General features: G+C 33.9%; 2 protein-coding genes across 3 annotated transcripts; one reads left to right on the forward strand and one right to left on the reverse strand.

Moving 5' to 3' along the window:
• Positions 1-1,252: 1,252 nt before the first annotated feature.
• Positions 1,253-6,380, reverse strand: DDB2 (damaged DNA binding 2). Of its 2 annotated transcripts, none has more exons than XM_088813821.1 (11): positions 6,058-6,380; positions 5,869-5,959; positions 5,622-5,749; positions 4,245-4,367; positions 4,070-4,158; positions 3,836-3,956; positions 3,534-3,625; positions 2,940-3,069; positions 2,559-2,807; positions 2,256-2,452; positions 1,253-1,658 (listed from the first exon to the last, which is right to left on the reverse strand). In XM_088813821.1, the coding sequence occupies exons 1-11, from the start codon at positions 6,289-6,291 to the stop codon at positions 1,445-1,447; spliced, it is 1,668 nt and encodes a 555-aa protein (XP_088669947.1). In that variant the 5' UTR covers positions 6,292-6,380; the 3' UTR covers positions 1,253-1,444. The 2 variants fall into 2 exon arrangements, with proteins under 2 accessions (XP_088669947.1, XP_088669946.1); XM_088813820.1 differs by having other exon boundaries at positions 6,049-6,378.
• A 13,275-nt stretch (positions 6,381-19,655) lies between these two features.
• Positions 19,656-20,424, forward strand: LOC105960146 (3'-5' exonuclease). The gene has a single exon (XM_012984320.2). The coding sequence runs from the start codon at positions 19,693-19,695 to the stop codon at positions 20,422-20,424; it is 732 nt and encodes a 243-aa protein (XP_012839774.2). The 5' UTR covers positions 19,656-19,692.
• Positions 20,425-26,895: the final 6,471 nt, after the last annotated feature.

The raw sequence follows: 26,895 nt of genomic DNA on the forward strand, positions 1-26,895 counted from the left end.
TGATTTGCACTAAAATAATTTCTTTTGTTTTGATTTTGCATTTGAAAGTCATTGATCCTCTTCTTGAAGGTGTCAAAAAATTAGTTGAGTTACATCTGCGTCAAGTTACGGTGTTCAACATAGTGTTACATTACTATACATTACTAGTTACATATAGTAACATGCTGTTACATATGCATATATTTGGGTATTTTCAATTTGTATTTTGAGGTGATTTATAATATAAATATTGAAATTTGTAAATTTTTTTTGTTGGGGATTATGAATTTCTTTTGTATAAGCCAGTATTCGTGTGTGTACATAATTGATCACTAAAAATATGGGGTTAAAAAAAAAGAACATAAATACGAATAACTATAGTTTACTACAGTTACGTCTAGTTATATTTAGTACAGTAAACATATTGACTTTAAAAAAAGAATAAAAAAAATTAAAAATTAAAAATTTAAAAAAAAAATAGCAAAATTTAAAAAAAAATTAAACATATATATATATATATATATATATATATATATATATATATATATATATATATATATATATATATATATATATATATATATATATATATATATATATTAAACAAACAGGTTTAAAAAAAGAAAAAAGAAAAATAATAATAACTAAATCATCGAAAATGCTAAATGCAGGACCAGAAATGCTGAATGCAATTTGGCCGAAAATTGCATTTAACGGCAGTATAGTACTTTCGCCTCTTCAGGAGGTATGCCAAAGGATGATTTTGGGTTGGGTTTATCCCTAGTTATTTTAGTTCCTAGGGGTGTATATATAATAAGCCCTATGAAATAAGTAACATATTAGCAAAACAATGTCAATAGATATATTAAGTATATAAAATCATTTCACTCGTGCGATGGAGGGGACAATTTAGAAAATAAAAATACATTTTAGATAAAATAATCGAACGAAAACTTTGAATAAATGCTATATAATACGATATAATCCAAAAGCATAAAAAAACAATCTCAATATTCTATGAAGATTTCAATCACATATACACGGTTCATTGAACATCCATATGGTATCAGCCTTCTCTTCTTCTTGTAAGATCTTTCTTATTGATGTTTCGTCCTTTGGTGCAAGGCGAAATCGCTCGCCCCCAATGCTCGAGAATTCCAACTCAAGGACAAGCTCTAACTCATGCAGCGAGGCTCAAAATCTTAATTATCGGTTGAAATAAAGATCTACAACTTTTATATTTCGAAATTTTCGAGATTCATTTCGAATCGTGTTTTAAAATCACCCAACAAAAACTTCATTACTAGTAATAATTATGAAGGTAAGTTATAAGTACTAAGGTTGTATTATAAGCCTAAAAGGTTTACATTTTGCTGGATCTTCCGAGAGCTACTACTATTTACAGTACAAAATCTCTCTCAGCAAATTCAAAAAAGGGCTTTTATAGGTTAGTTGCCGAATATCATCAGCATTTGCGCTTCGAACCACCGTTTGACTTCGACTTTGACTTTGAAAAAGTTTTCTTCTTCGAGGCACCATCGTCAAAATCATCACCGCTGTCGTATTCGGATTTTTTGCCTTTTCGTTCCTTTTCGGCCTTCCCACACAAAATTAGCCTGCTTTCGTCCCTCTCCCGCTTTAACTCGAACTTCTCTTCGGGCCTCCAAATGAAGATTGACCTGGGAAAACAAATAATTAATTAATCATTTAGAGAACTGGATGAATATTCTCCTATTTCTCGCGTATTTATTTATTACTGTTATTTCATACAAACGGGTGAAAAACTACGGCTTCCTATTCTTTATTCTCGATAGCATAATAAGACATAATCTCGAAAGCATTCCTGATTAATGATGGGGTGAAATATCATATAATGTACTATAAAAAATAAAAAGAGTCAACTAGGAGAGGAAAAAGAGTTCAAGCACAACTTACTGATAAAAAATAAAATTAAGGGTAAATTACGACCGCCCCCTGAGGTATGCTCAAATTACGAAAAAAAACCCCATGATTCGGTAATTACAACCACCCCTCAACTGTGTATTATCTTACACGCCCACCCTTACGGTGTCAAATTTGCCTACTGAAGGAGGGGTTTTTTCGCAAGACAATAAATAGTTGAGGGGGTGGTTGTAATTATCCAAACAAGAGGGGGATTTTCGTAATTTGGGATTATCTAAGGGGGTGGCCGTAATTTACCCAAAAATAAATGATAAGTCATAATATAGTAAACATAAACAAAGAGAGGCAACAAAAAAGAAATGATTTCTACTGACCTAGAACTACCGGAGGCCAAGACATCATCACGTGGATGTAGCTTATTTACGGGACTGATTGTCGTAATATTCGGATCCATGACCTCAGCAACTAACTGACCGGTGCTTATGTCTATAAAATCAATTGGATGCAATGCTACCCCGTTGTAATTTTCGCTTATGTAACGCCCTACAACAACAAGGGACTCCGATATATCCTGCAAATAGAAAATAAATAAATAAATTGCGTTTTGCCACATATAATCGAAATATATTTTGATTGCACGTAGGTCTTTCATATCTCGAATTAAAAGTAACTATCACCTTCGGGTCCCATTCTGCTTTAAAAGGTGTTAAATGACGATTAAAATCGTGACTGTGCACAATTTCTCGGCTCGGAGAATCCATATTCCCGAATATGGAATCCCATATACGAATTCTATTGTCCTGTGATGTTGTGAGTATTTTGCTGCCGCTGTGGGGAGAAAAATAGGCTGAGTTAACGACGCGCTTGTGTGCGAGGTTATAAATCGAAGATCCAGTTTCTAGCATGCGCATGTCCCATATTCGAGCCTAGGGAAGATAGAAGAAAAATGTCGATCTACTTTTCAACTGTAAACATTATTTTGAAACATTGATCATAGTATTTCATATTAAAAAAAAAATCGATAATTAAAAATTAAATATATACATATAGAAGCTTACAAAGTGATCGTTTCCGCAACTTAGAAGAAGATCTGGTTGAAGAGGATGACAGTGTAAACCAGTAACTTTGCTTCCTTTCTTGTGAACCAATATCGGTTTTCCCGTGACATTGTTCGAGCGCGTATCTAACCTGTATATATATATGGCCGGAAAAAAAAATATTTTAATTCAAAGATTTGTTGAAAAATCTGTCACGAAAACAATTACACTCTGGACTGTCGTAACAGATAACTTTACACGATATTTCCACATGTTAAATTAGTTAATTCATAAGATTCCTAGTCGTAAACAGAAAGTGCACTAAGGCACATAAATAACTAAATTAATCTGGTTACAAATAAACGCACACGTAAATGCAAAGAGAATATACGAAAGCTATTTATAACAACATTCAGAAACTTCTATTTACTGTTCGGTTGAATACGACTATCAAAAAAATCTTTAATAAATCCAACGGACAGTAGGAAACAACAGGTATGGATATCGAACACGTTAGCTTCAGCATAAGATTAGTATGGGGAAGCAATTTCATTTTTAACTTTAACAATTTCTCAAAATTAAATATACAAGCGACGAGGTAAAGGATATACACACGTGTAGAGAAGTCCAAAATTATCGGCAGCGATCAAAGTTCGTTTTTCAGAATTCATTTCCAACCCGTACAGCATCCTCCATGTGCTAGGCCCCTAAAGAAAAATCACAAACAATCCATTATATATATATATATATATATATATATATATATATATATATATATATATGATAATACTGCATATACAATTATAGTATCACGGTCCACGAAATATTCCGTACAACAATTAATTATATAATAATCATTAGTATAGTAATCGAGGAAATTATCATCATCTTAAAAACTAATCTGAACTAGTAAGTACCTGCCAGCCATCGGGATTAAGGTTCAACAAAGTGGACGAGATTCCAGTCTCTAAGTCAGTGGTGCTGACTGTACCGTCAGAAGAAGCACCATACACTGTTCCGTCGTTCATCGGACTAAACCTGTATTGTATGCATGTCACAAAAAAAAAAAAAAAAAAAAAAAAAAAGAAAAACGGAAGCACTCAACTATGACTTGACAAACAAGCAAGCAAGCAGAAGCAGAACATACTTACTTCATGTTGTTAAGTATGCATCCATGGATGTTACTGTACACTGTCCTCTCGTGCACTTTGACGTAATCCCAAACTCCAAGTTGTCCTTTCTTCACAACAATAATAACAAGATTGCCATCACAAATATCGCATAAATATACTCAAATTGATAGATAAGGGAAAATAAAGGGGTAACCTTGTCACCGGATATAAGAATATTGTTACTTGTCGGGTGGAACTCCAAACACGTAACACGTCTGCTATGATATCTAATTACCGCACAGTTCACTTCATTTGGAATCACGAATGCCGGCTTGATCTGTTTAAGACGAGAATAGAGCGCAAGCTATTATTTCTTGCCTTTTTAATTATCGGCGTGCAGCCAATGACATAATTTGCAACTCGCAGCAGATGAACGGCATTATGAAAATTATTGAATATTATACACAACTTATATACATATATATATATATATATATATATATATATATATATATATATATATATATATATATATATATATATATATATATATATATAACAGCCCTACAAAACCCAGAAAAATACATATACAGTTAAAACCTCTATAAATTAATACAGTCGGGACTAACAAAAATTTATTAATTTAGTGAAATATTAAACTACCGAACTAATGATTTAGTATTTTTTACCGAGTCGGGACCAGAAAAATCTACTATTTAAGCGAGGTTATTAATTTATCGAGTTTCTAATGTAATACTCAATGTTCAGAATTTTAGATGGAAATATTATCATGGATGGAAATGTGAAAAAACGAGAAAAACTATGATATTGTGTTTCCTCTAAAGAATATCAGATTGCCACGAACCATCAATTCCTAATTTGTAAACTGAAATCGTTAGTCGTATCACACATTGGATACTGAAATTATTTCGTGCACTCTAATTTCCCGTTACATCTTGTAGTTCATATCACACATTCATACAATATTGAATGATTGATGCCGATTATATATTTGCCGAAATTTGCTATTTACTTGGGATGCACATTTATTAGTGCACGTCGAGAAGAAGAAGAAGAAAGATTCAGGACCATCGTTCGCCAGACTGGTAGCAAGATTGTAATAGAGACCACTATTCCAATTCCAATTCCAATGCAACATTGCAAAACTTTCGTGGCCGAATTAGATATTTTTCATTTTTTTTAATATTTAAATTGTAGTACGATAATTTACAAAATGTAATTAAGAAACTAAAGATGCCACATTTGATTAATGTAAACAGTAAATTATAAAAAAAAAGGATCAAGAAATGTGAAATGTTGTTACATTTGAATTCATATTCACGATTAGTTTTAAATAGTTATGATCAACCTCAAGAAAATATTGAATCTCACCTTGACACGACAACCATTAACGGAAAAAAAAAAAGAAAAAAAACCAAAATCGATTGAATCGTAAAAACTTATTCTAAAAATCAAGATTTTAAAGCTTTTTGTGCCAAAGAAACAACAATATTATGATTTATAAAATGTCACAAAAATATGATTATTGGTGCAGAAAACACACAATCAAGACAATACGAGTAAACCTTACCGCAGAAACACGAGGCCGAAGTTGACGTTCGAAAACATAGTCCACCGAACTATGAGCACTCTTCAAAGGCGCCGGGGAGACTCCGTATTCCGTAGCCACCCGGTGCGGACAATTCACCGTGGTGTGCCCTTCAATTCCCATTTCAAAAAGGTTTCAAAAGCCACACAGCACATAACTAAAAACTCTAAAAAATAAAATGAACTGTTTGGAAAAATTATTGCAATTTCGAACAAATATTATTTATTACCAGGCATTTTGCAGAGGAAACATGGCTTCATTGGGCAGTCAATGTAGGTTGCCCCCCTGAACCCGGCTTCATGACCCGGTTTCTTGCACACCTGAAACCAATTTATAAAATTCTCATACATATATATATACACACACACATAGTTGAAGGGTTTTTTTTTTTTTTTTTTTCATGATTTACTTTGCAGACTTTTTTGAGGCTAATAGTGATGGGTTTTCTTCTAATTTTAGTCGATGTAGAGGGCTCGTCTTTCTCCTCCTCCTCCTCCTCCTCTACTACATCTTCTTCTTCTTCTTCAGACTCTTCTACGGCGGCGTTTTGGACTTCGTCGCCGTCGTCTTCGGAAGAACTCTCCTCCGTGTCGGAATCCCTCTCAATCAACACTTTCGGGAAGGACCTGCTACCTCTGGTGTGCGGCGCCATTTTCAAAAAACTGTGACAGAATTTACAGAAAAAAGTAAATATATAATATGAAAATGGAAGAGAAATGGAGAGAGAAATATATTTGACCGACTATGGAGACAGAGGGTCGTTGTGGTGCTACAATTACATAATTGCCCTTAGGTTCTAGCCACACCTACCCTCTAATTTCTATGTTTTTTTTTTATTTACAGTTGAATTTCTATAAATTTATGCAGCATGGATAAGGGAAATTCTATTAATTTAGCGAATGATGAAATCATCGAATTAATAATTTAACACGTTTTCACTTAGTTGGGGTCGAAATAAATTATTATTTAATTGAAGTTATTAATTTATCGAGGTTCTACTGCATTTGTTAATGTGACAAATTTAATAAAAACAAATTTGTATATATGTAAGACTTTATTGGCTTTTTTTGATTAATTAAGTTTCAAATCTATATTTATGGTGGGCAGAAACTATTGTTCATACGCTTTTTCATGTTTTGGAAACCGAAACTTGTTGACATATGTCGAAAATGTTTGGGGACTATTTTATAAATATTTTAAAATTTTGAGGACGTCTCTGGTAATAATAAAAAAATAGTAATGCGTTTCCATCCAAAATATCCAAAACCTATTTTAAATAGAGACTCGAAATTATACAATATTAGTGGTGTTAGAACATTGTTTTAATTGAAACTATATTTCTAAGAAAATGCTATTTTCATGTTATGAATATTGTTTGTTATAATTCAAGTTAATTTTCACTAGTAATATCCACTAGTATATGTGTATCGGTGTATGTATTCAAGTTATCCTAAACTACAATATTACAATTGTTATACCTGGGGAAAAAAATACTGTGGTTTTGCATTGTAGATTCAGACAAATAACCAACCATCAAACACACATACATATATGGTATTTCTATATGTAAATTAATAGTGTAGAATCACACAATGTATCTCATCGGGTGTAACATCTACGAATTCATATATTTACTAGTGTATAATTTCACAGAATCATATATTTACTTCAAAAATTGAACCACAATAAAACAAAGGAGCGCGTGCTAAATCCCACACTAAAGTTTACTAAATCACACACATAACTTATAAAGAATTCTCTCTCTACTCATATTCTCTCTAAAATGATTTTATCCATATCACTCAAAATTCATTATTTTTTTACGTGAATAATCATAAATACTGATTTCAGCTCTATTTAATACTTATTCAATTTCATTAAGCCTAATTATTCAAATTCATATCAATTCGAATTTTTTCCAATTCCAACTTTATTTTAGTTTGAACATGTGAAAATTTTTGTCAAATTCGAACCTGGAATGCCAATGACGTTTTTAGTGTATGACTTTATGAAAAATGTTATGGAAAAAGAAGAAAGGTGGAGAGGGAGAAAAAAAGATTTTAGAGAAATAAATATTTTTAATTATGTTCATGATTTTGCAAAATTAACGTGAGATTTAACATTTCAGTAAAAGAAAATATAAAATAATTAATATGGATAAGAAGTCCCAAGGCCAAGGGTGTAGTGAACAGTGAACACGAATGGACAATGACCAGCCATCGGTTGACAAGCTGCCACGTAATGTCCCGCCATTTCACATAAGTAGATGCCAGATTTCCAGTTATACCCCTTCCCTTCTCCGGCAATTCTCATGCCTATTCGATTTAGAAAAATATTAAGGCGGCGGATATATGTAAACTCATTTCTTCATTAGCTCAAATCCACATAAATAAGTTTATTAGTTCAAGTCCGCCAATTAATCTAAATTTATCACATTAAGATCAAAGCAGAACAAATATACTGTTATCCACAAATAATAGTCAAATACAAATAAATCCTATTTTTAATTTGTTTATGATCAAAAAATCATAAAATCAAAAAAGAAAGACAAAAAGAAAATATCATGACTGCCGCCGCCAGACCGCCGCAACGCCGACCAGCGAGACTTCCACCGCATCGGCGATGACCAGCGATCCACCCACCGCACCATTACCACCACTGCACCACCACCAACAAGTAAGTCTTTTTTACTAAACTTTTGTTTGTAAATTCGAAAACATTAATTGAGCATCGATTCTTGATAAATATGTATGAATGAACATTAATCTATGCTTATTTCTTGTTGGGTTGCAATGTTTTGGCCGATTTTTGAAAAAAAATTGAGACTGAAATTGATTTTTTTTCGTTGGTTTCCCAAATCGGTTTACCCAGACCGATTTTGTACACGATAATCGGCGTCATAATGCCGATTTTTGTTAACCAAACCGGCGACACAACGTCGATTTTACAAGTCAAAATCGGCGTTCTAATGTCGATTATTGAGTACAAAATCGGTTATCGGATACCGATATTTTTCGGATTTTTTTTTTAATAATACATTATATATTTGGTTAATTGATATTTTTTAAATGTTTTGCAGTGGAACCTCAACCTTCTCGTGTACCCCCGACCGTTTTCAAACCATAATCGAAAGGAAAATGCTCAAAAGAGCAAGGTGAAAAAGCCAAAAAAAGCGTGCCCCTTTTAATCCTCTCGGTCGATGCAATGAAGGTCCTTCTTCAGTACCTATATTTCACAGTTTTTCGCTTTTTGGATTTTTTTTCCAACTCGTAATACAGACTATCCTTAGGTGTTTGGATCTTATAATACAACTTTAGAGGTATTTGTTGATCCCGATACATAAAACGGGTAGTGAATTTAGTAAATTGGTTGACAAATTAATTAGTGAAAATACGAAAAGATTAGCCAAGGCGAGTTGACTCTGTCCTTAAGAAGAAATTTCCCCGCAACGGTGCTAACGGATTAAATGGAAATCGTCTCCCAAGATACAACGGCAAAACTCGGAATAGGAGCACTCCAAATCCCAAGTACGACGAACTGTACTTTGTGTAGAACTTTTCGAGAGAATCTGTGAAGGGTAGGCTTAATATGTAGTAGGCTTGTTTTGGATTGAAGTGAGGAATTTTGGGAAAGTTGGGTCTATTTATAAGGTTCGAAAAGTAGTGTCCTTTGGAGCAAAAATGTACCTTTTGATTGAATGGTTGCACCATTTCGAATTGAGTCAATTGGGAGTGGTTGCACCATTTCGAGTTGAGCCGAATGGTTTGCATTGGTTCGGCCGCACCAATTCTGACCAGGCAGACCAATCGAGATGGGCTTCAAGTAATAAGGGCCCAATGGGTTAAAAGCCCACATGACCTAATGTTTTTGGCCCAAAAAAATAATGTAGTGATTTGGGCCCGAGCCCAAATCCAAATCCGATCCGTACGAACGAGCCGAGCCGGCCGGCCGGTCAGACGGCGCGCGCGGGCACGATTTGAAACACATAACATATAGGCCTTTCTCCCTAACAAAGTTGAATGCCCAAAGGGCGTGACCCTTTGTCCCAATATATTGATATATATACAGCTCATTACTTCTCTACTTTTCCAATGTGAGATAACTCAAAATCCCACTTTCCTTATATTTTGGACTAGTAATTTTTTCATTCACCACAAAATTGGTTCTAATCCAAAATTCATTTATATACTCAATTAGACCGTACAATAACATTGATAAAAATTTGTTCATGACTCAATTTTTAACCAATTTTCCCAACAGTATTAAACATAAATATATATGTTACGAGCAATTGTAAGTAATGCATAATAATAATAAAGGCTACCAATAATCTTAAAATATTGTACATTAATTACATTGTTTCACGAAAAATCTTTTTACATATGTTAAATCTATGAAGGTTTCTTGGTACTTCTTGACCAACTAACTTCCTAAACATTGTAATCCTTGATTTTATACCGGAAGTGTTCCAACTATCCGCTTTTTCATCATGGTACCGTCGTCAATAATCCGCCATATGAGGTATTGGACAATTCATTTTAACTCCCACCAACATTATCGGTATCCTTTCCTTTTTTTGTTCCTTTAATCAAAATGTGCAATTACATTTTTTAGAATCCGTCCTCCTCTTTCCCTCTCCTTGGTCATCCTCGCCGGCTTTCTTCTTCCCACGATATTCACCCGCACACTCACACGCGAGTACAACATACAGTCTTATACGCCCTTTCAATCCCGTATTTGAAACGAAAATGTTTAACACCATTCCGTGGCGTCTACCAACTCCTTTAACCCAATCGAGTACAGCTTCCGGTGTCTCAAATATTTGTTCGTTAGATAATTTATTTGAATAATCCTCCATCAGTCCCCTAGGTTGCAGCACGAAAGTATGGGAAAACGGTCTTTAAAAAAAACACAAATAATAAAATCGGTACTTAAAAACCGATTTTTGTAGTACAAGTCGGCATGATAATACCGATAATACAAAAATAAATCGGTGTTGTCATACCGATTTGTACTACAAAAATCGGTTTTTAAGTACCGACTTTTATTAAAAAATCGGAATGTGGTTACCGACTTTAGCAACAAAAATCGGTATTTACAGACCGATTTTTGGTATCGTCGAATTTTTTTCCTAACAAAAAAAATGACCCACAAGCAAAAATAAACGGTTAAAACATACTTCATTGTGTTCTCCACCCTCGTAACCCACCATATCATTGTTTTCTGGTTCCATCGTGAATGTTTGGTGTGTATTTGATAATTTTGGTGTGTAGGGTTTCTTGGTGGGTTTGTGAAGTAGAAGAAGAAGAAGGAGGAGATTTTTAAGTCGAGAAACAATGAAGAGGGGTTTCTGAGTTTATGTATATTATTTGGTCTTGTACAAATGAAATGATTTTTTTTTTTTTTAATGTTTTATGTTTTTTATTTGGTTTTAAATTTCATTAAGGGTAAATTAGTATTTTTATGTTGGAGGTCTTGAACTAATAAAAAAAATGGACTTGCATATAACCGCCGCCCAATATTAATTACAATTTGTAATTTCTAGTGAAAATAAACTCTTGATTTGAAACAAGATGGTATTTCTTTTTTTTATATATTTAATTACTAAGCACTTTCATTGAAAATATAAATTCATTTCATTTTACAACTCAGAGTAAAGTCGATGGTCTAAAATAACACTAAAAAATCATGAATCTTATTGATGTTACACAATGTAGCATATTATGTAAATTTCTATAATAGGGGTAAATTACAAAAAGTTCTTGAACTTAGGCTAAATTTCGTCGGCTAAATTTCGTATTATACAGACTCATTTATGGTGTGATTTTTCATAAAATCTTTTTTATTCCAGTGAATATGTCTAAAAAAATTCGATTATAACGTTGCAACTCTTTATCCTACTTTTTAAAGACAGGTCATATAAATATATAAATATGTGCAAATTATATATTTCTTAAATACATATACATATACTAGCTTAGTGGATATTACTAGTGAATTTAACTTGAATTATAAATAAACAATATTCCCAAAGGAAAAAGCATTTTCTTAGAAACATAGTTTCAATTAAAACGATGTTCTAACACCACTAATATTGTAGAAGTATACTTATTTTCCATTGATTCTTCTGGATGACAAACTATTATAAGATCCTCATGTAATTTAATTTATATGTTATTAATCACCTGGGGTAATGTAGAAAATGAACTGGGAGAGCAAAGCAGATCAGTAGCTTGACAACTTGATGATCCTGAGGTACCTGCGATCATAGAACACATGAACTAAGCCGGGGGTTGATCCGGCGGAAACCCCTCCGACGCTCAAGTCAGACGTGCTGATCATAGAAATAGTCCAGAGAATATACATTTTGTAGTATTACTCAATAATAGGACGTACCTTAAGGAATGAGTTCAAATGATTATTTATAGCTTAGTTGAGATTGTTGGGCCCAAACCTTACTTGAAGGTGATTGGGCCTTGGTGATAATGGTCTTCAATATTGGGCTCGTGGCCCAGTAGGTAAATAATTTGTAGGCCCATTGGGTTGGGCCAATTAGGCATATCATTAAGCCCCCCACTCTCGAGTCGATGTGGGGGTCATGTTGAAGTGGGCGACATATCGTGTTGAGAGTAAAAATTGTAGTAGTCGATGGTGTGTGATAACGCGTTGGAGCGTGTGTCGGAGGGGCGTGAATGCGCGTTGGCACGTAGCGCGACCAAGTTGTCGCGATGTAATTTAATTGAGTCGTCGGTTTTGTCCCGCGACGATGTAGTAGCGAATTATCTCCTCGTGGGAGTTGTCTCGTCGCGGGGTAATAGTGTTGATCGAGTTATCTCCTCGTGGGAGTTGTCTCGCGATAATGTAGTAGCACGGATCAAGTAATCTCCTCGTGTGAGTTGTCTCTGGGGTAATAGAGTTGATCGAGTTATGTCATCGTGGAAGTTGTCTCACGATAATGTAGTAGCATGGAGCTAGTATTCTCCTCGTGGGAGTTGTTATTTTTCGACATTGTCAATGTTTTGATGCGTTGCTTATATGTGTTTACATATAGCCTTGTGCATGATGTACTTGAGGAGGGGATCAGACTCTCAAGATTTTTTTTTATATGGGGGTCGTGCCCCTTATTAGACCTCGTGGGCCTTAAGTATGTTTGGACCGTGGCCACGTTTTAATGAATGACCCATCGAAAACAAGTAGATAAATTTGAGTAATCAAGCTGGCCAGGCTATATAGATTCTCATAATATCTCTAAGTGCTTCTAGGGTTGTAATCGTGCTAACTTGAGCTTGCGATTATATGGTGAATTTCGGGCGAGTTGTCTCCTCATGGGAGTTGTCTCGCGGTGAGTTGTAGGAGCATTGGATGATGCGCGATTTAGGAGCGTGCGGATTGAGGTTGCTCTGAGCGAGTTGTCTCCTCGTGGGAGTTGTCTCGCAGCGAGTTGTGGTACCGAGTGAGTTGGCTCCTCGTGGGAGTTGTCTCGCTGCTGGTTCGTAGTACCGAGCGAGTTGGCTCTTCGAGAGAGTTGTCTTGAGCGAAGTTGTAGGAGCATTGGATGATGCGCGATTTAGGCGCGTGCGGATTGAGGTTGCTCTGAGCGAGTTGTCTCCTCGTGGGAGTTGTCTCGCAGCGAGTCTTATTATCGAGCGAGGTGGTTGCACGTGGGAGTTGCCTTGCAACGGATTTGTAGTATCGAGCGAGTTGGCTCATCGTGGGAGTTGTCCCGCTGCGGGTTGGGGTACCGAGCGAGTTGTCTCCTCGTGGGAGTTATCTCGCTGTAGGTTGTAGTACCGAGCGAGTTGGCTCCTCGTGGGAGTAATCTCGCTGCGGGTCATAGGATGGAGCGAGTGGTCTCCTCATAGGAGTTATCTCGCTGTGGGTTCGTAGGACCGAGCTAGTTGGCTCCTCGTGGGAGTTTCCTCGCTGCGGGTCGTAGGATGGAGCGAGTGGTCACCTCGTAGAAGTTATCTCGCTGTGGGTTCGTAGGACCGAGCGAGTTGGCTCCTCGTGGGAGTTTCCTCGCTGCGGGTCGTAGGATGGAGCGAGTGGTATCCTCGTAGGAGTTATCTCGCTATGGGTTCGTGGACCCGAGGGAGTTGACTCCTCGTGGGAGTTGTCTCGCAACGGGTTATATGACTGAGCAAGTTATCTCCTCGTGGGAGTTGTCTTGCTGCCGGTTGTAGTACCGAGCGAGTTGGCTCCTCGTGGGAGTAATCTCGCTGCGGGTCATAGGATGGAGCGAGTGGTCTCCTCGTAGGAGTTATCTCGCTGTGGGTTCGTAGGACCGAGCGAGTTGGCTCCTCGTGGGAGTAATCTCGCTGCGGGTCGTAGGATGGAGCGAGTGGTATCCTCGTAGGAGTTATCTCGCTATGGTTTCGTAGGCCCGAGGGAGTTGGCTCCTCGTGGGAGTTGCCTCGCAACGGGTTATATGACCGTGCGAGTTTGCTCCTCGTGGGAGTTGTCTCGCAAGCCCCCACTCTCGAGACGATGTGGGAGCCAAGTCGAAAAGGATACCGGATCGTGTCGAGAGTAGATCGGTGCTGTGGTGTACCATTAATTATTGGCGTGGTGTGCACCGAATGTGCTGTGGTTAGGGGTGGAAATCGGACGGATCGGATCGGATTTGGGTGTTTCGGAAAATTTCCGATTTTTTTCGGAAGGCTAAAATGCCTTCCGATTCCGATTCCGATTTTTTCGGAATTCAAGAATCGATTCCGATTCCGATTTTTTCGGAAATTTCGGAAAATCGGATTTTTTCGGAATCCTTCATTTTCGGATTTTTCGGAATTTCCGGATTTAAAAAAGAAAAAAAATGAAAACAAAATAAAGGGCAGCGGGGCTGGTGCTCGTCGAGAGAACGAGAGCGGCGTGGCTGGAGCTCGATGGAGAGAACGAGGGCGGCGGGGCTGGTGCTCAGCGGAGAGAACGAGGGCGGCGGGGCTGGTGCTCGGCGGAGAGAACGAGGGCGGTGGGGCTGGTTTTCGGTGGAGAGAAAGAGGGCGGCGCTGCCGGTGCAAAAGGTGGAGAGAATAACGAGGGCAGCGCAGCGCTGGTGCTCGATGGAGAGGAAGAGGGCGGCGCTGGTGCTGGCGGAGAGAAGAGGAGGCGCGGGTGGTGGTTGACGGAGAATTGAGGGTGGTGTTGGTGGGAGAAAAGCAAAAGGCAGAGAGAAGATAGTGGGGAGCGGCGTGAGGACTGGGGTGAGAATGAGAGAGTAACTTCAATTAGGGTTAGAATTTACATTTTAATTGTTTAGAAAATAAAGTAATAAATAATAATATATTTGTCCACTTTACTTGTTACTGTGTGTGAATATATATATTATAATAATAATCGGAAATATTTGGAAATATTCGGAAATAATCGGAAATAATTGGAAATAATTTCGGATCGGAATTCGGAAATTCCGAAATTCTGTTATGTATTTCCGATTCCGATCCGATTTTTTCGGAAATTTCGGAATTCGGAATTTCGGAATTCGGAATTGAAAAAATCCTTCCAAAATCGGAATTTTTCGGATCGGATTCGGCGGAAATCGGAAATTTTGTTCCGATTTCCACCCCTAGCTGTGGTGTACCGAATGTGCAAATTATATATTTCTTAAATACATATACATATACTAGCTTAGTGGATATTCTAGTGAATTTAACTTGAATTATAAATAAACAATATTCCCAAAGGAAAAAGCATTTTCTTAGAAACATAGTTTCAATTAAAACGATGTTCTAACACCACTAATATTGTAGAAGTATACTTATTTTCCATTGATTCTTCTGGATGACAAACTATTATAAGATCCTCATGTAATTTAATTTATATGTTATTACTATAGATCTATGTAGTACGAACACGGGAATGTGCACACGGTGAAATAGGAAATTGGACATGGGGAAACCCTATTTTTAAAAAATGTTGTATACGGAAACATGAGAAAACATGTAAATATTAAAAATATAAGGATAAATTCATAATTTAAAAAAATATTATAACATTAGGTTTTATTCTCAACCTCAATTACATATTTATATCTCAAATTATATATAATTTATAAGTGCAAATCTGAATTATCATTCCACAAAATTACATATGGTTCATATAAAGTTATTTTAGTATGAAATAAGCATCTAAGAAAATTTAAAATGGCACTAGAATTGAAAAGGAGGCATAAGATTTCAGATTTTTTAAGTGTAAGTAATTCCAAGTCTTTATTTGAAATGAGTTTTGGATTTTTTGGTTGGAAATGCGTTACTATTTTTTTAGAGTCGTTATTTCCACTTTCAAAATATCTTATTTCAACACCAAATTAAATATATTCGATTTACCCATTTTTTTCTCTTTTACCAATATTATGCATAAATTCATAAATTGTGCACCACCAAACTAATTAGAATATTCGCAAAAAAAAAGTACCATTTTCCACTAAAATCTTTACTACATAATCTCACCCTCTCCACCTTAAGTGAACATACCTTCGTCAGAAAAAAACACTGAAATGTTAGCAGGAATTCACGTTCACGAAGAAATAAATTAAGAGCATTTGTCTCGGGAAAAAAAAAAAGAAAAAAAAAACTAGATATTTTTAATATTGTTGTTTTCCGTGGATTACAATTTGAAAAAATAGCTTACTTTTCATTCAGCACAATCAGCCCACAAACTGATTGATTCAAATTAGATGATTATTCGAATGTTGTTTTACCCTTTTAGGTTTCATTGCAAAAAAAATAAAATAATAGTAACATAGAACAGTGGAGGATTAAGCGAATATAAGGGAGGCTAAAATTGGGCATTTATGATATTTTATATATAATTGGTGGTAAATTAAGATAATTTGGAGGTGAAATTGCACCATTTTTTTCAATTACTATAAACATCACCGAAACTTTAAATATTGACGGAAATTGCCACAAAATGTTTCCAAGATGTGTCACAACATTTCCTTTTACAAAATGTGAAAACATGTATGTACAGAAGTTACGTGCATCATAGTTATAGATTTGAAAAATAAAATTCTGAATTTTTTTTTCCGGCAAAACAATCGTCGATTTCTGTGGTTTCCTTTTTTTAGAACATTTTTTTAAATTTTTTATAATAATATTAATGTGTCAATATTAATAATATTCTCAGACAGTAATATTACTATCTCAAGCAGTAACTGAGACAATAATATTACTATCTCAATGCAATATTACTGTCTCGTCTAGTAATTATACTGTCTAACACATTAAAAGTATTGTGTTAACTGTTAAAAATAAAATGTCAACGCCGACTACTGGCCCGACAAAAAAAAAAGTTTAGAAAAAAAAATATTTTTTAAGAAAATTATGAGAAGGGGTGAATGTGATATGTTTGTTCAATCTGGGAGGCAATATTGGTGAGTTAGAGTTTAATGGATAAAAGTGATTTAAATTATAGATGAATTTGAGGTAGGTCTATGGAATGAAGTTTTACTACATTAATCAGCCACATTCTTTTAAGTTACATGTAGTTATTTTAAGTACAATAAACATATTGAATTTACGAAAAAAAATTAAAAAAAAATTAAAAAGGAAATTAAATACAAAATTAATAAAAGAAATTAAATAAAAATTTATTAAAAAATTTAATAGGAAATATATAAATCAAACAAGCAGGTTTTAAGATCTTCAACGCTTCAGACATTCTCGGTCGTAGATCTGGGCTCGATTTAGTCAACGCCGGAATCCGGCGGCAAAAGAAGTTTTTTTGAAAAAAAAAAGTTTTTTGAAAAAAAAAAAAGTTTTAAAAAAAAAAGTAAAAATTGGATTTTTGTGGTCAAAATTGGATTTTTGTGTACAAAATTGATTAAATTGGGGTTACAATTAAGAATTGGGTATAAATGGTTGGGGGTAATATTGTCATATACATGAATGTTTCCTTTATTTATGAGATTTTTGTAAGAAGGTGAGTGACCAATAACCTTTATTAATCCAATCTATTAAAATTAACTGAATAAGCCTCTCATGAGCTACTTATTAATAAAGGGATCTAGATAACAAATCTTAAAAAAAGTAAAATCCAAACAATGTCCAGAGGTCTGTAAATGACTAAAATACCTCATCACATTTTAATATGCTCCAATTTCATCGTTTAATTCAATTTAACAGCAATTTGACCCCAAATTTTACCAATTATTCAATTTTTTGTCTCTAACCCAATTTTTACTACAGTTTCGCCCTTCGCCGTTGGGCAACTAGCGTTAACTTTTTCTGTTTTTTTCTTTTTTTTTGGTCTTTTTTTTTTCCGACGATCAAGTTTTTCCCTGGTGTTAATTCTTTTGATTTTTTTTCCTGCCGCCGCTAAACGGCACCGGCGACGTTGAATATTATTATTATTTTTTTTTTGCATTATTTTTTCTTAAACGTTTTGGACCCGTTTAAACAATAATATTGTTGTGGTTGACATGCATATTAAGCATATTACTGCTTAACACAATAATATTGCTATATTACTCTCTAGCAGAGTGATATTAACACACCAAATCATATTTTTGAGTAATAGAGTAATATTAATATATTGACCGTTCAACGAAGGCAAACATGATAAAAAATCAAAAGAATTAATATTGATGTGGTTGACAATAATATTACTGTGACGACGTAATATTACCGTCAACCACAATAATATTATTGTGTTTGGAGTAATATTACTATAGTAGACATCAATATTAAGGTTGGACCCGTAATCGACTATTTTCAGTAGTAGATTAAGGTTAATCGTACGTTTATTGATTCATTTTTGGATTTTTGAATATTGATTCCTTATTTTTGTCACGTGTAATTGGACTTATGGCATACCGGTGGTGCGTTTTTATTCTTTCATTGTCAATACATCATCTGATTTGTATAAATCAATACAATTTTTGTATATTTGTTGTTTTGTAAATAAATAGTTGGTTTTGATTTTATTTTTTTGGGTAAATTACAAACACCCCCTGAGGTATGACCAAATTACAAAAACACCCCTCTTGTTTGGATAATTACAACCACCCTCTCAACACATCAAATTGTTTGGCTATTGTTTGGATTCTTATGTTGGATCATGCTGGATTTCGTTGACGACATTATGATGGTTTGTTAGTTTTAGTAGTCAATTTCATTATTCAACCATAAATATAGCAGTCAGTTCGTTAATTAGACTAATATACCTAACAGAGAAAAGAAGGATTAAAAAAACATAATTTTCAATAAATATATAAAATAATAAGAATAAATTAAAAAGGAAATTAATTAAAAACAAACAAAAACAAAAAATGGGGATAGATGAAGGGGGAAGAAGATAGTGGAAAGGAAATTTTGAGATTATAAAGGAAGGGAAAAGGGCATGAGTTTATATCAATTAGTAAAATATGGATCGAATTCAAACTCCTTATTAATGAAAGGATTAAGGGTTTTATCAAATAGCACTTGATCCTAAAGGGTGTAATTAATTAGGGGATAATCAGGAACTATTTTAATAAAGAATTGATATCAATAATTATATATTTTTAATAAATATTTTAATTATATTTTGAAAAATTAAACTTGTAACTATTTCTTAAAAATGTTATTTCCTCTTTATAAAAGTTATGATAGTATATGTAGATACTTGTAAAATCGTTAATTCATGGTCGGCTAGATTTTAATTGTAATTAAATATTGAAATCACGGAAATACAAAACATGATAAATTAATATTTTCCATAATAGAAAATCCTATGAATTGAGTATTCTTAAATAATTAAATTACATAATTTATAATTTAGGAATAACTTGTTTTGGCCGTTGATTCCTTCCAAGATCTTCAAGGTTTCAGACATTTTCGGCCGTAGATCTGGGCTCGAATCACCAACTCAGCAACTTTCTCTAATTACCTTTTCTTAATCTCGTTCTTTGTATGGCAAGTATTTTATAATTTAATTCCAACTCTGTTTCTTAAATTTTTTTCCTAATATAAATCTCTCGGCCACCTCTATAAATATATACACATACACCTGTTCTTCAAACCTTAAATTCAGAAAACCTTAAACACGAATCTCGTCTCCTCCCTCAACTCTCAAGATGCCGAATTTATTGTTGTTTCCTTTCGAAAATACTATACTAAATGTAACAACGACGAACAAAGGGGACGAAGTTCACCGTTGGATTTCGTCCGTCTGCAGAATCCACACGCATGTACGATCAGCAAAAATCATCGCGGGACTCGATACGGAGTGGCTGCCCAATCTGGGGCCGCAAGAAGACCATCCAATCGCTGTACTTCAGCTATGCGTCGGCCACGATTGCCTCGTTTTCCAGATTCTTCGGTCCGATTTCATCCCTAAATCGCTACAAGTCTTCCTAGCGGATCCTCGTCACACTTTTTGCGGAGTGGGGATAAAAGATGACGTGGACAAACTATACGATCATCATGGGTTGCGAGTGGGAAGAATTGCCGATCTTAATGATCTTGCTAGAATGTCGAAGAAGATGACAGACGGTCAAGATCGAAACTACAGATATATGGGACTCAAGAAGATGGCGTTGGCTCTACTTGGGAAGAAGATGGAGAAGCCGTTGAATGTGACTTTGAGTAAGTGGGACGCTGAAGAACTCGACTCCGCTCAAATTCAATATGCAGCCATTGATGCCGCTGTCTCGTTCGAACTTGGTTTCATGCTATGTGTTCGGGTTTTCCATCCAAACGGGATCGTACGCCTACCGCCACCGCTACCGCCACCGCCACCGCCACCGCCACTGTATAATGGGATTGTACGCCTACCGCCACCGCCACCGCCACTGTATTCAAATTAGCTTCTTATATATGTAATATGTTATGGGTATTAATCTTTATGAAATTTGTTTCTTGACGAAAGAAATTATTCAGCTGCTTGTATTCAAATTTTCGGTGTTTTGTAGTTGTAGACTTGTAGTTAGGCAAGAAAACTAATATTAGGGTAACAAACTTGGGACTTAAAATAATTAGTTTCACTAATCAAAGTAAAGTTCGAATCCATATTTCCTAAAATAATATTGTCTCGATTATTCATATATTTTGGATCTTCTAAAATAATATCTCAGGATGGCCAAAGTGATCAAGACACAAAGCTATTGACATTATTCAAATTGTATAATAATAAATAAAAAATAAAAGAATATTTGTGGAAGGACACATAACCTAATAAAATATATTAAGAATCTATATAATTCAAAGAATGTAAGTAAACAAAAAACAGGGACGGACAGTGTAATTTTCTCATTTTTTAAACAATGCAGTACTAAAAAAACCAAACATGCAATGAGATTTTGGTATTTGTCATAGAACCCCTAAGAATGTAAAATATACAATTAGATTCTTACATTCTTTGAATTATATAGATTCTTAATATGCCTCACATGACTTCTCCAAATCAGGGTCTTACAAATTTTCCCTAGAATCAATAACCATCTTCTCAATTCTTCTGATACGACGAAGTATTGTTCTACTCATTTTCAATTTATCATTCGATTTACTCTTTCTCTCTCACTCTCTCTCCCTATATACACATGATTTGTTGGAGGGAGGAATCAAAATTCCAACTCTTGCAAAAAATAAAAAATTCACAACACGTTTAGGAGAAGATTTTTTTACTTTTTTCCCTCTTAGTTATTTGGCAAAAAAAAAGGGACTTAGTGCACATTGGTCAACACAAAAAACAGTCTTCCAAATAAATTCATCCCCATGTCTTTAGTCTAAAATACCCTCCATAATATATTTTTTATCAATTTCATCATTATACTCCAACTTCCTCAATATTACGCATTGACCCCGGATTTAAACAAATATATCACATTAACCTCCATTTTAATAATTTTTTGAAAAAACAGTTAATTTTTTTCTGATTTTTTTTTCGGCCAGATTACGGTGTTGACTTTTGTTTTTGAAAACTTTTTTTTTCTGAATTTTTTTTTTCGGCGGTCTCCGGCGTTGGTTTTTTTTATGAATTTGTTTTCTTAAAACAATGTATTTTCATTAATATTACTGTTTTGGCTGCTAAATTACTATCTCATACAGTAATATTATGAATATTAATTTCCCAAACAGTAATATTACTAATATTGCTGTCTCAGCCAGTAATATTATTGCATGAGACAGTAATATTACGGTTGGAGACAATACTATTACGGTCGAAGATAGCAAAATTGCAGGCCTAGACGATAAAATTAATTAATACAATAAAATTACTGTCTCAGAAAGTTAAGCTACTGTTTCCGCTGTTAATTACTGTTAGAGACACTAATTTAGCAGGCAAGACACTAATACTAATTAAAAATAATTAAGAAAAAATAAAATTTCAAAATAAAATAAAATCAATCAACAGTTAAATTACTGTTAGAGACAGTAATTTAGCAGCGAAGACAGTAGTAATATTAATTAAATAATTTTTTTAAGCAAAAACAAAATTGAAAAAAAAGTCAATTTACAGTTAAATTGCAGTTGGAGACAGTAATATAGCAGCCAAGACAGTAATATTTAAAAAAGAAAAGAAGAAGAAAAAGTCAATAAACAGTTAAATTATTGTAAGTAATTTAGCAACCAAGACAGTAATATTAACTAAAATATTTTTTTTAAGAAGAAGAAAAAGAAAAAAAAAAAAAAAAAGTCAACGCCGGAGACCCGGCATTCAACGGCGGGTGACCTGCCACAAAAATAAAACGTTTTCAAAAAACAAAAAAAAAAAATCAATGCCGGAAACCGGCGGTCAACGACGGCTGACCGCCGGTCTCCGGTGGCAGCGGGTCAAAATTGGGGCCGAAATTAGAATTAGGGTCAAAATTGGTTAATTGGTGAAATTGAGCTAAATTGGGGTGTAAATCATGAAATTGAAGTCGAGTTTCAAGGAATTTGGGGTAATTTTGGTATATATAAAAGTGTTTTCCTTATTTGCAAATAAGTTTGAATGAGCTGGAAATATTAGAAAGACAAAAAAGTTATATGTCAATTTTTTAATTAAGTGCACTTGTCATGGGCCTCTTTGACATTAACCCTATTTTTTTAATTATTGATTAAGAATTGTTCCAAATGAGCCCACACTTATTTAAGAGTTATTAATGCGGGATGCACAATAGAAGATTGGAAGTTTTGAGCGCAAATGTGAATTCTCAAATTTTCTACAGCAGCTCGTGTTTTTGACCCACAACTTCACCTATCATCAGATCATCATGATTTTTTTACTAGAGATGTCGAACACGTAGGACTTCAACCCAAAGCAAACGATCATCGATCCGACTTTCCAAAATAAAGTTATGAACTTTTGAAGCCCGCTGAATTTTTGGCAGCAACAAATTTGGAACAGTTCCGTTCGTGATTCTGCATGACGCCATTCATGCATCACGCCGTTGCAAAATTGAGACGGGGTTTGAGGATCGTATTTGAATCATGTTGTAAGTTCTAGATATTATTCTGCAATTAATCCAGAAGTTATCATGCATGAGTGCATGCTAGAAAACTTTTAAGATGTAAAAACGAATCTCATTCGAATTTATCAATGACACGCTCTTGGGGATTCAATTTTCCAGCAGGAAGACATGTTCTAAGATTTAGTGTAGGCGCTACCACATGCAGTCTCTTCCTTAATGATGTTTGATCACATATTGATAGTTCGAATTTCTTTAGGTGTGTATGGGTGCTTGTTGAGTGTACATTTTACACTCAATATAATTTCTTACGAGGATTTTTGTGAACTTTATCGATTTTATGGTACTTAATTATTGGTTTGTTGTATTTTGAGTATAATTCGAAGATTAGGGAGTTTCAAGGATGAAACAAGCAAAAAGGGGTCAAAAGCGGAATAAAACAGAATAAAACAATAGGAAGCTGAAAAATTACCTGGCACGACCGTGTGAGAAATAGGCCATATTTGGCACGGCCGTGCCAACTATATATGAAAATTGGACAGTAACTTCAAAATCTGGGACGGTCGTGTGAGATTTGTACTGATTCTCACACGGGCATTTGAAAACACGTTGAAGACAACTTTTGGGGTTTTTAACCACACAAGAAAACCCAAATTTTATTACCGAGACAAGTATCTATTTAAAGGCAAAGACAAGCACGAATTACAACACTTTTAATTTGCACCATCTTAAAGCAAGAGGAGCGAGAGAACGGAGAATCGAAGACGAAGACTTAATGAATCTTCATCATAGTTCTTCTTTTATTGTTTTCTACTTTTATGTATTTTCGTATTTTTATGATGTTTTTCGTAGAGAACATGAGTAGCTAAGTTTTTTAATCTAGGATTTTATTACAACCATATATGGTAATTTGAACCTATTTTTCTAATATTATGCAAGTTTAAATTCCATGATTATTTCTTCTATCTGGTCTTATTTAGTGCATGAATCTAGCTAATTTATGTTGTTATGTGTTATTGTTAGAATTGAATCGAGAGATCGTTTTAATAATTACAACAAGGATAGAAGAGCCTTCGAGTAGTTTGCACCGGATTAGTGTGTTAATTGCATGTGTTATCGTAAATATACAGATATCACCTTAGGTAGCCGTTTACGAGACTTGTTAGTTAATGTTTTATTCATAATTGGTTTGCATAGACATATAGTGAACTATTTATGAATAATAGGCTTATAATACACGTGACAGCGGGTTATAAGTAATTTAGTGTCTCGAGTTAATAATCAGGAATCGTAACTTGCATGATAGAGGTTTAATTGTGTGATGAATTATCGCATAGAGGGGAGATAAAACCATAGGTCCGTTTTTATTGATATTTTTCATGTGATTATTTGCTTTCATAATTACTTTAATTTTTTGTTGATTAAATTTGACAATCTTGCGTAGGCTGGATAAAAATAATAATTGTTAGAATTTAGTACTTAGTACTTAGCATTAGGTAATTTGAGTATTCTCTGTAGGATGGACATCCGACTCTTACGAACCCATTATTACAACTTATTTGCGATACGTGCACTTGCGTGTAGGTATTTAGCCCAACAGTGCTTGAGCTATAAAGTCCCGTTATGAAAACCCCATACAAATTCGGTATAAAGTGCTTTTCTAGCGAAATTTTTGCATAAATAAGTTGAAAAGAAAAACAAAATAAGTCGATCCATCTATAATTTAATTATTAATTAAAAATTCCAAACAATTGTTGGTCTCATTACCCTCAACAATTAAATGAAAAAAATCAAGACACAATTTTTGGTGAATGTTTTGCCGCACCGCACGCGTTTAGACACTCTAGCTCGTATTCATAGCAGTAGTCATCATATGTGCAACAATAACAATCATTATCAGATTCTCCACATAGTGTTGTAGAATGGAAACAATCATAGTATTTGCTTCCTCCATCACCTTTTGCCAATATTTCTTTGTTATTATAAACACCTGAACCCAATTTGAAAAGAAAAAAAGAAAGAGAAAACAAAAACAAAAAATAGGTCTATCAATCATGTACTTGCGACACAAAATGAAATATATCGAATGGATTTATACCGTACATTTACATACAATTATCGACAAATAGCAATGACTGCAGTGTGTGCAAAATGGATAATTATCGATACACGTGTAAGATAGGATCTTGCCCGAATCCAATAAACCATGTTCAAATAATTGTGTATTTTACGTCTTTCTTAGGGGTTATATGACAAATACCGAAATCTCATTGCATGTTTGGTTGTTTTTAGTACTGCATTGTTTAGAAAATGAGAAAATTACGCTTTCCGTCCCTCAAATTTACCTTGATTTCAAATTTGGTCCCCTATGTTCACACGGAAACAGATTTAGTTCCTCATTTTTCAATATTTTGAACACTTTTGGTCATTTTTATTAAATTTTCTTTAGTGCCAATGGAATCAAACATGTGTCCGTCATTCTTTTAACTGACGGATTAACGGTAAATTGGCGGAAATGACCAAAAGTGTCAAATTTTTGAAACAAGAGGGACCATTAAATGTATTTTTTTAACATAGGGGACCAAATGTGAAACTAGTGCAAACTTGAGGGATGAAAACAGTAATTTTCCCTTTTAAGAATTGTAAAATTGATAGCTAGAGTTGATTATAATTCATGAGTAAAAGAGGACTTAATATTTCACATTTGATCCATAATAATCTATTTTTTTATTATTGGTTGAGTTCATGTGAATCAAACAATATTTATAGATTTGAATCCACATTATTATCCCTACTATCACTTCAAAATATGTATTCTAAAGAGATTTTAAATACAGTATAATAATATATAATAGAAAGAAGAAAAAAAAAAATCAAACTGGAACTTACATTCATGAGGAATAAAGAGGGCAACAAGCGTTATAGAGAAGAAAATAAAACGAGCAATATTATAAGAAGCCATTGAAATGGTTGCTCAATAATTGCGGAATGAATTTCAATTGAGTTTTTATCCTAATTTATAGCTGTCAAACAAACAAATTGTGTTAACTTAATTTTGCTTAATAAATCCATTGCTAAAGTTTTATTTTGGATGCATTAGCTCACTTGAATTGGATTCAGTATTAGTAGTTAATATTTTGTATTCTAATCGAAAAATCCTACTCGAATTTAATAGTTTTTCTTTTTCCTTTTCTGCATGGTAAGCTGTTAATACTTGTTACTATAGTTTTTATTGATAAACAAAATTTGCTTATTTTTAATTTCATTATGCATAATCCATTGCTAAAATTTCATTATATAATTATTTTCTAGAGATAATCTTATCTTATATATAAAAGAAATGTTTTTTGACTACTCCTAGGGTATTTTCTCTCTCCCGTTTTAAGGGTAAAATAGTATATGTATAACGAATATTATGTAAGTTAAAAAAACTGGAGAATTATCTTATCTTTGCAAAGAACACATAAATTAACCATTACATATTTTATTAGATAACTTTTAGAGGCACAATTCCATTTAGATATGGAAAGTAAGGAATAAGGTTTTGTTAATTAATTTTGAGAGGCACGGGCATTATAAATTAGTCATTTACATGTTTCTGAACTTTGTCTCGACTGTTTTGTAAAAGAAATTTGGAAGTGGACCTAGATTGGAATAATTTTTCCACCATGGGCGTATTTGTAATAGCCTCTTATTATTATTCCCAATCGATATATATATATATATATATATATATATATATATATATATATATATATATATATATATATATATATATATATATAAGTATTGATTTGTTATGAATTTATCAAATATGTCTAATATTTAATCATTTTTATACTTTCTATAACAATTTATTATATAATCTACTCATAATAATTATGATAA

The sequence above is a fragment of the Erythranthe guttata genome, chromosome 14, assembly GCF_056151865.1.
Source record: "Erythranthe guttata isolate IM_541 chromosome 14, IM_541, whole genome shotgun sequence".
NCBI classification, from domain to species: Eukaryota; Viridiplantae; Streptophyta; class Magnoliopsida; order Lamiales; family Phrymaceae; genus Erythranthe; species Erythranthe guttata.

Coding starts and splice junctions, on each gene's coding strand:
- DDB2 (XM_088813820.1), bottom strand. CDS start 6,291: ATGGCGCCGCACACCAGAGGTAGCAGGTCCTTCCCGAAAGTGTTGATT. Junction 5,750..5,868: donor TTTCCTCTGCAAAATGCCTG/GTAATAAATAAT, acceptor TGGGAATTGAAG/GGCACACCACGGTGAATTGT. Junction 1,659..2,255: donor TTGGCCTCCGGTAGTTCTAG/GTCAGTAGAAAT, acceptor TTGTTTTCCCAG/GTCAATCTTCATTTGGAGGC.
- LOC105960146 (XM_012984320.2), top strand. CDS start 19,693: ATGCCGAATTTATTGTTGTTTCCTTTCGAAAATACTATACTAAATGTA.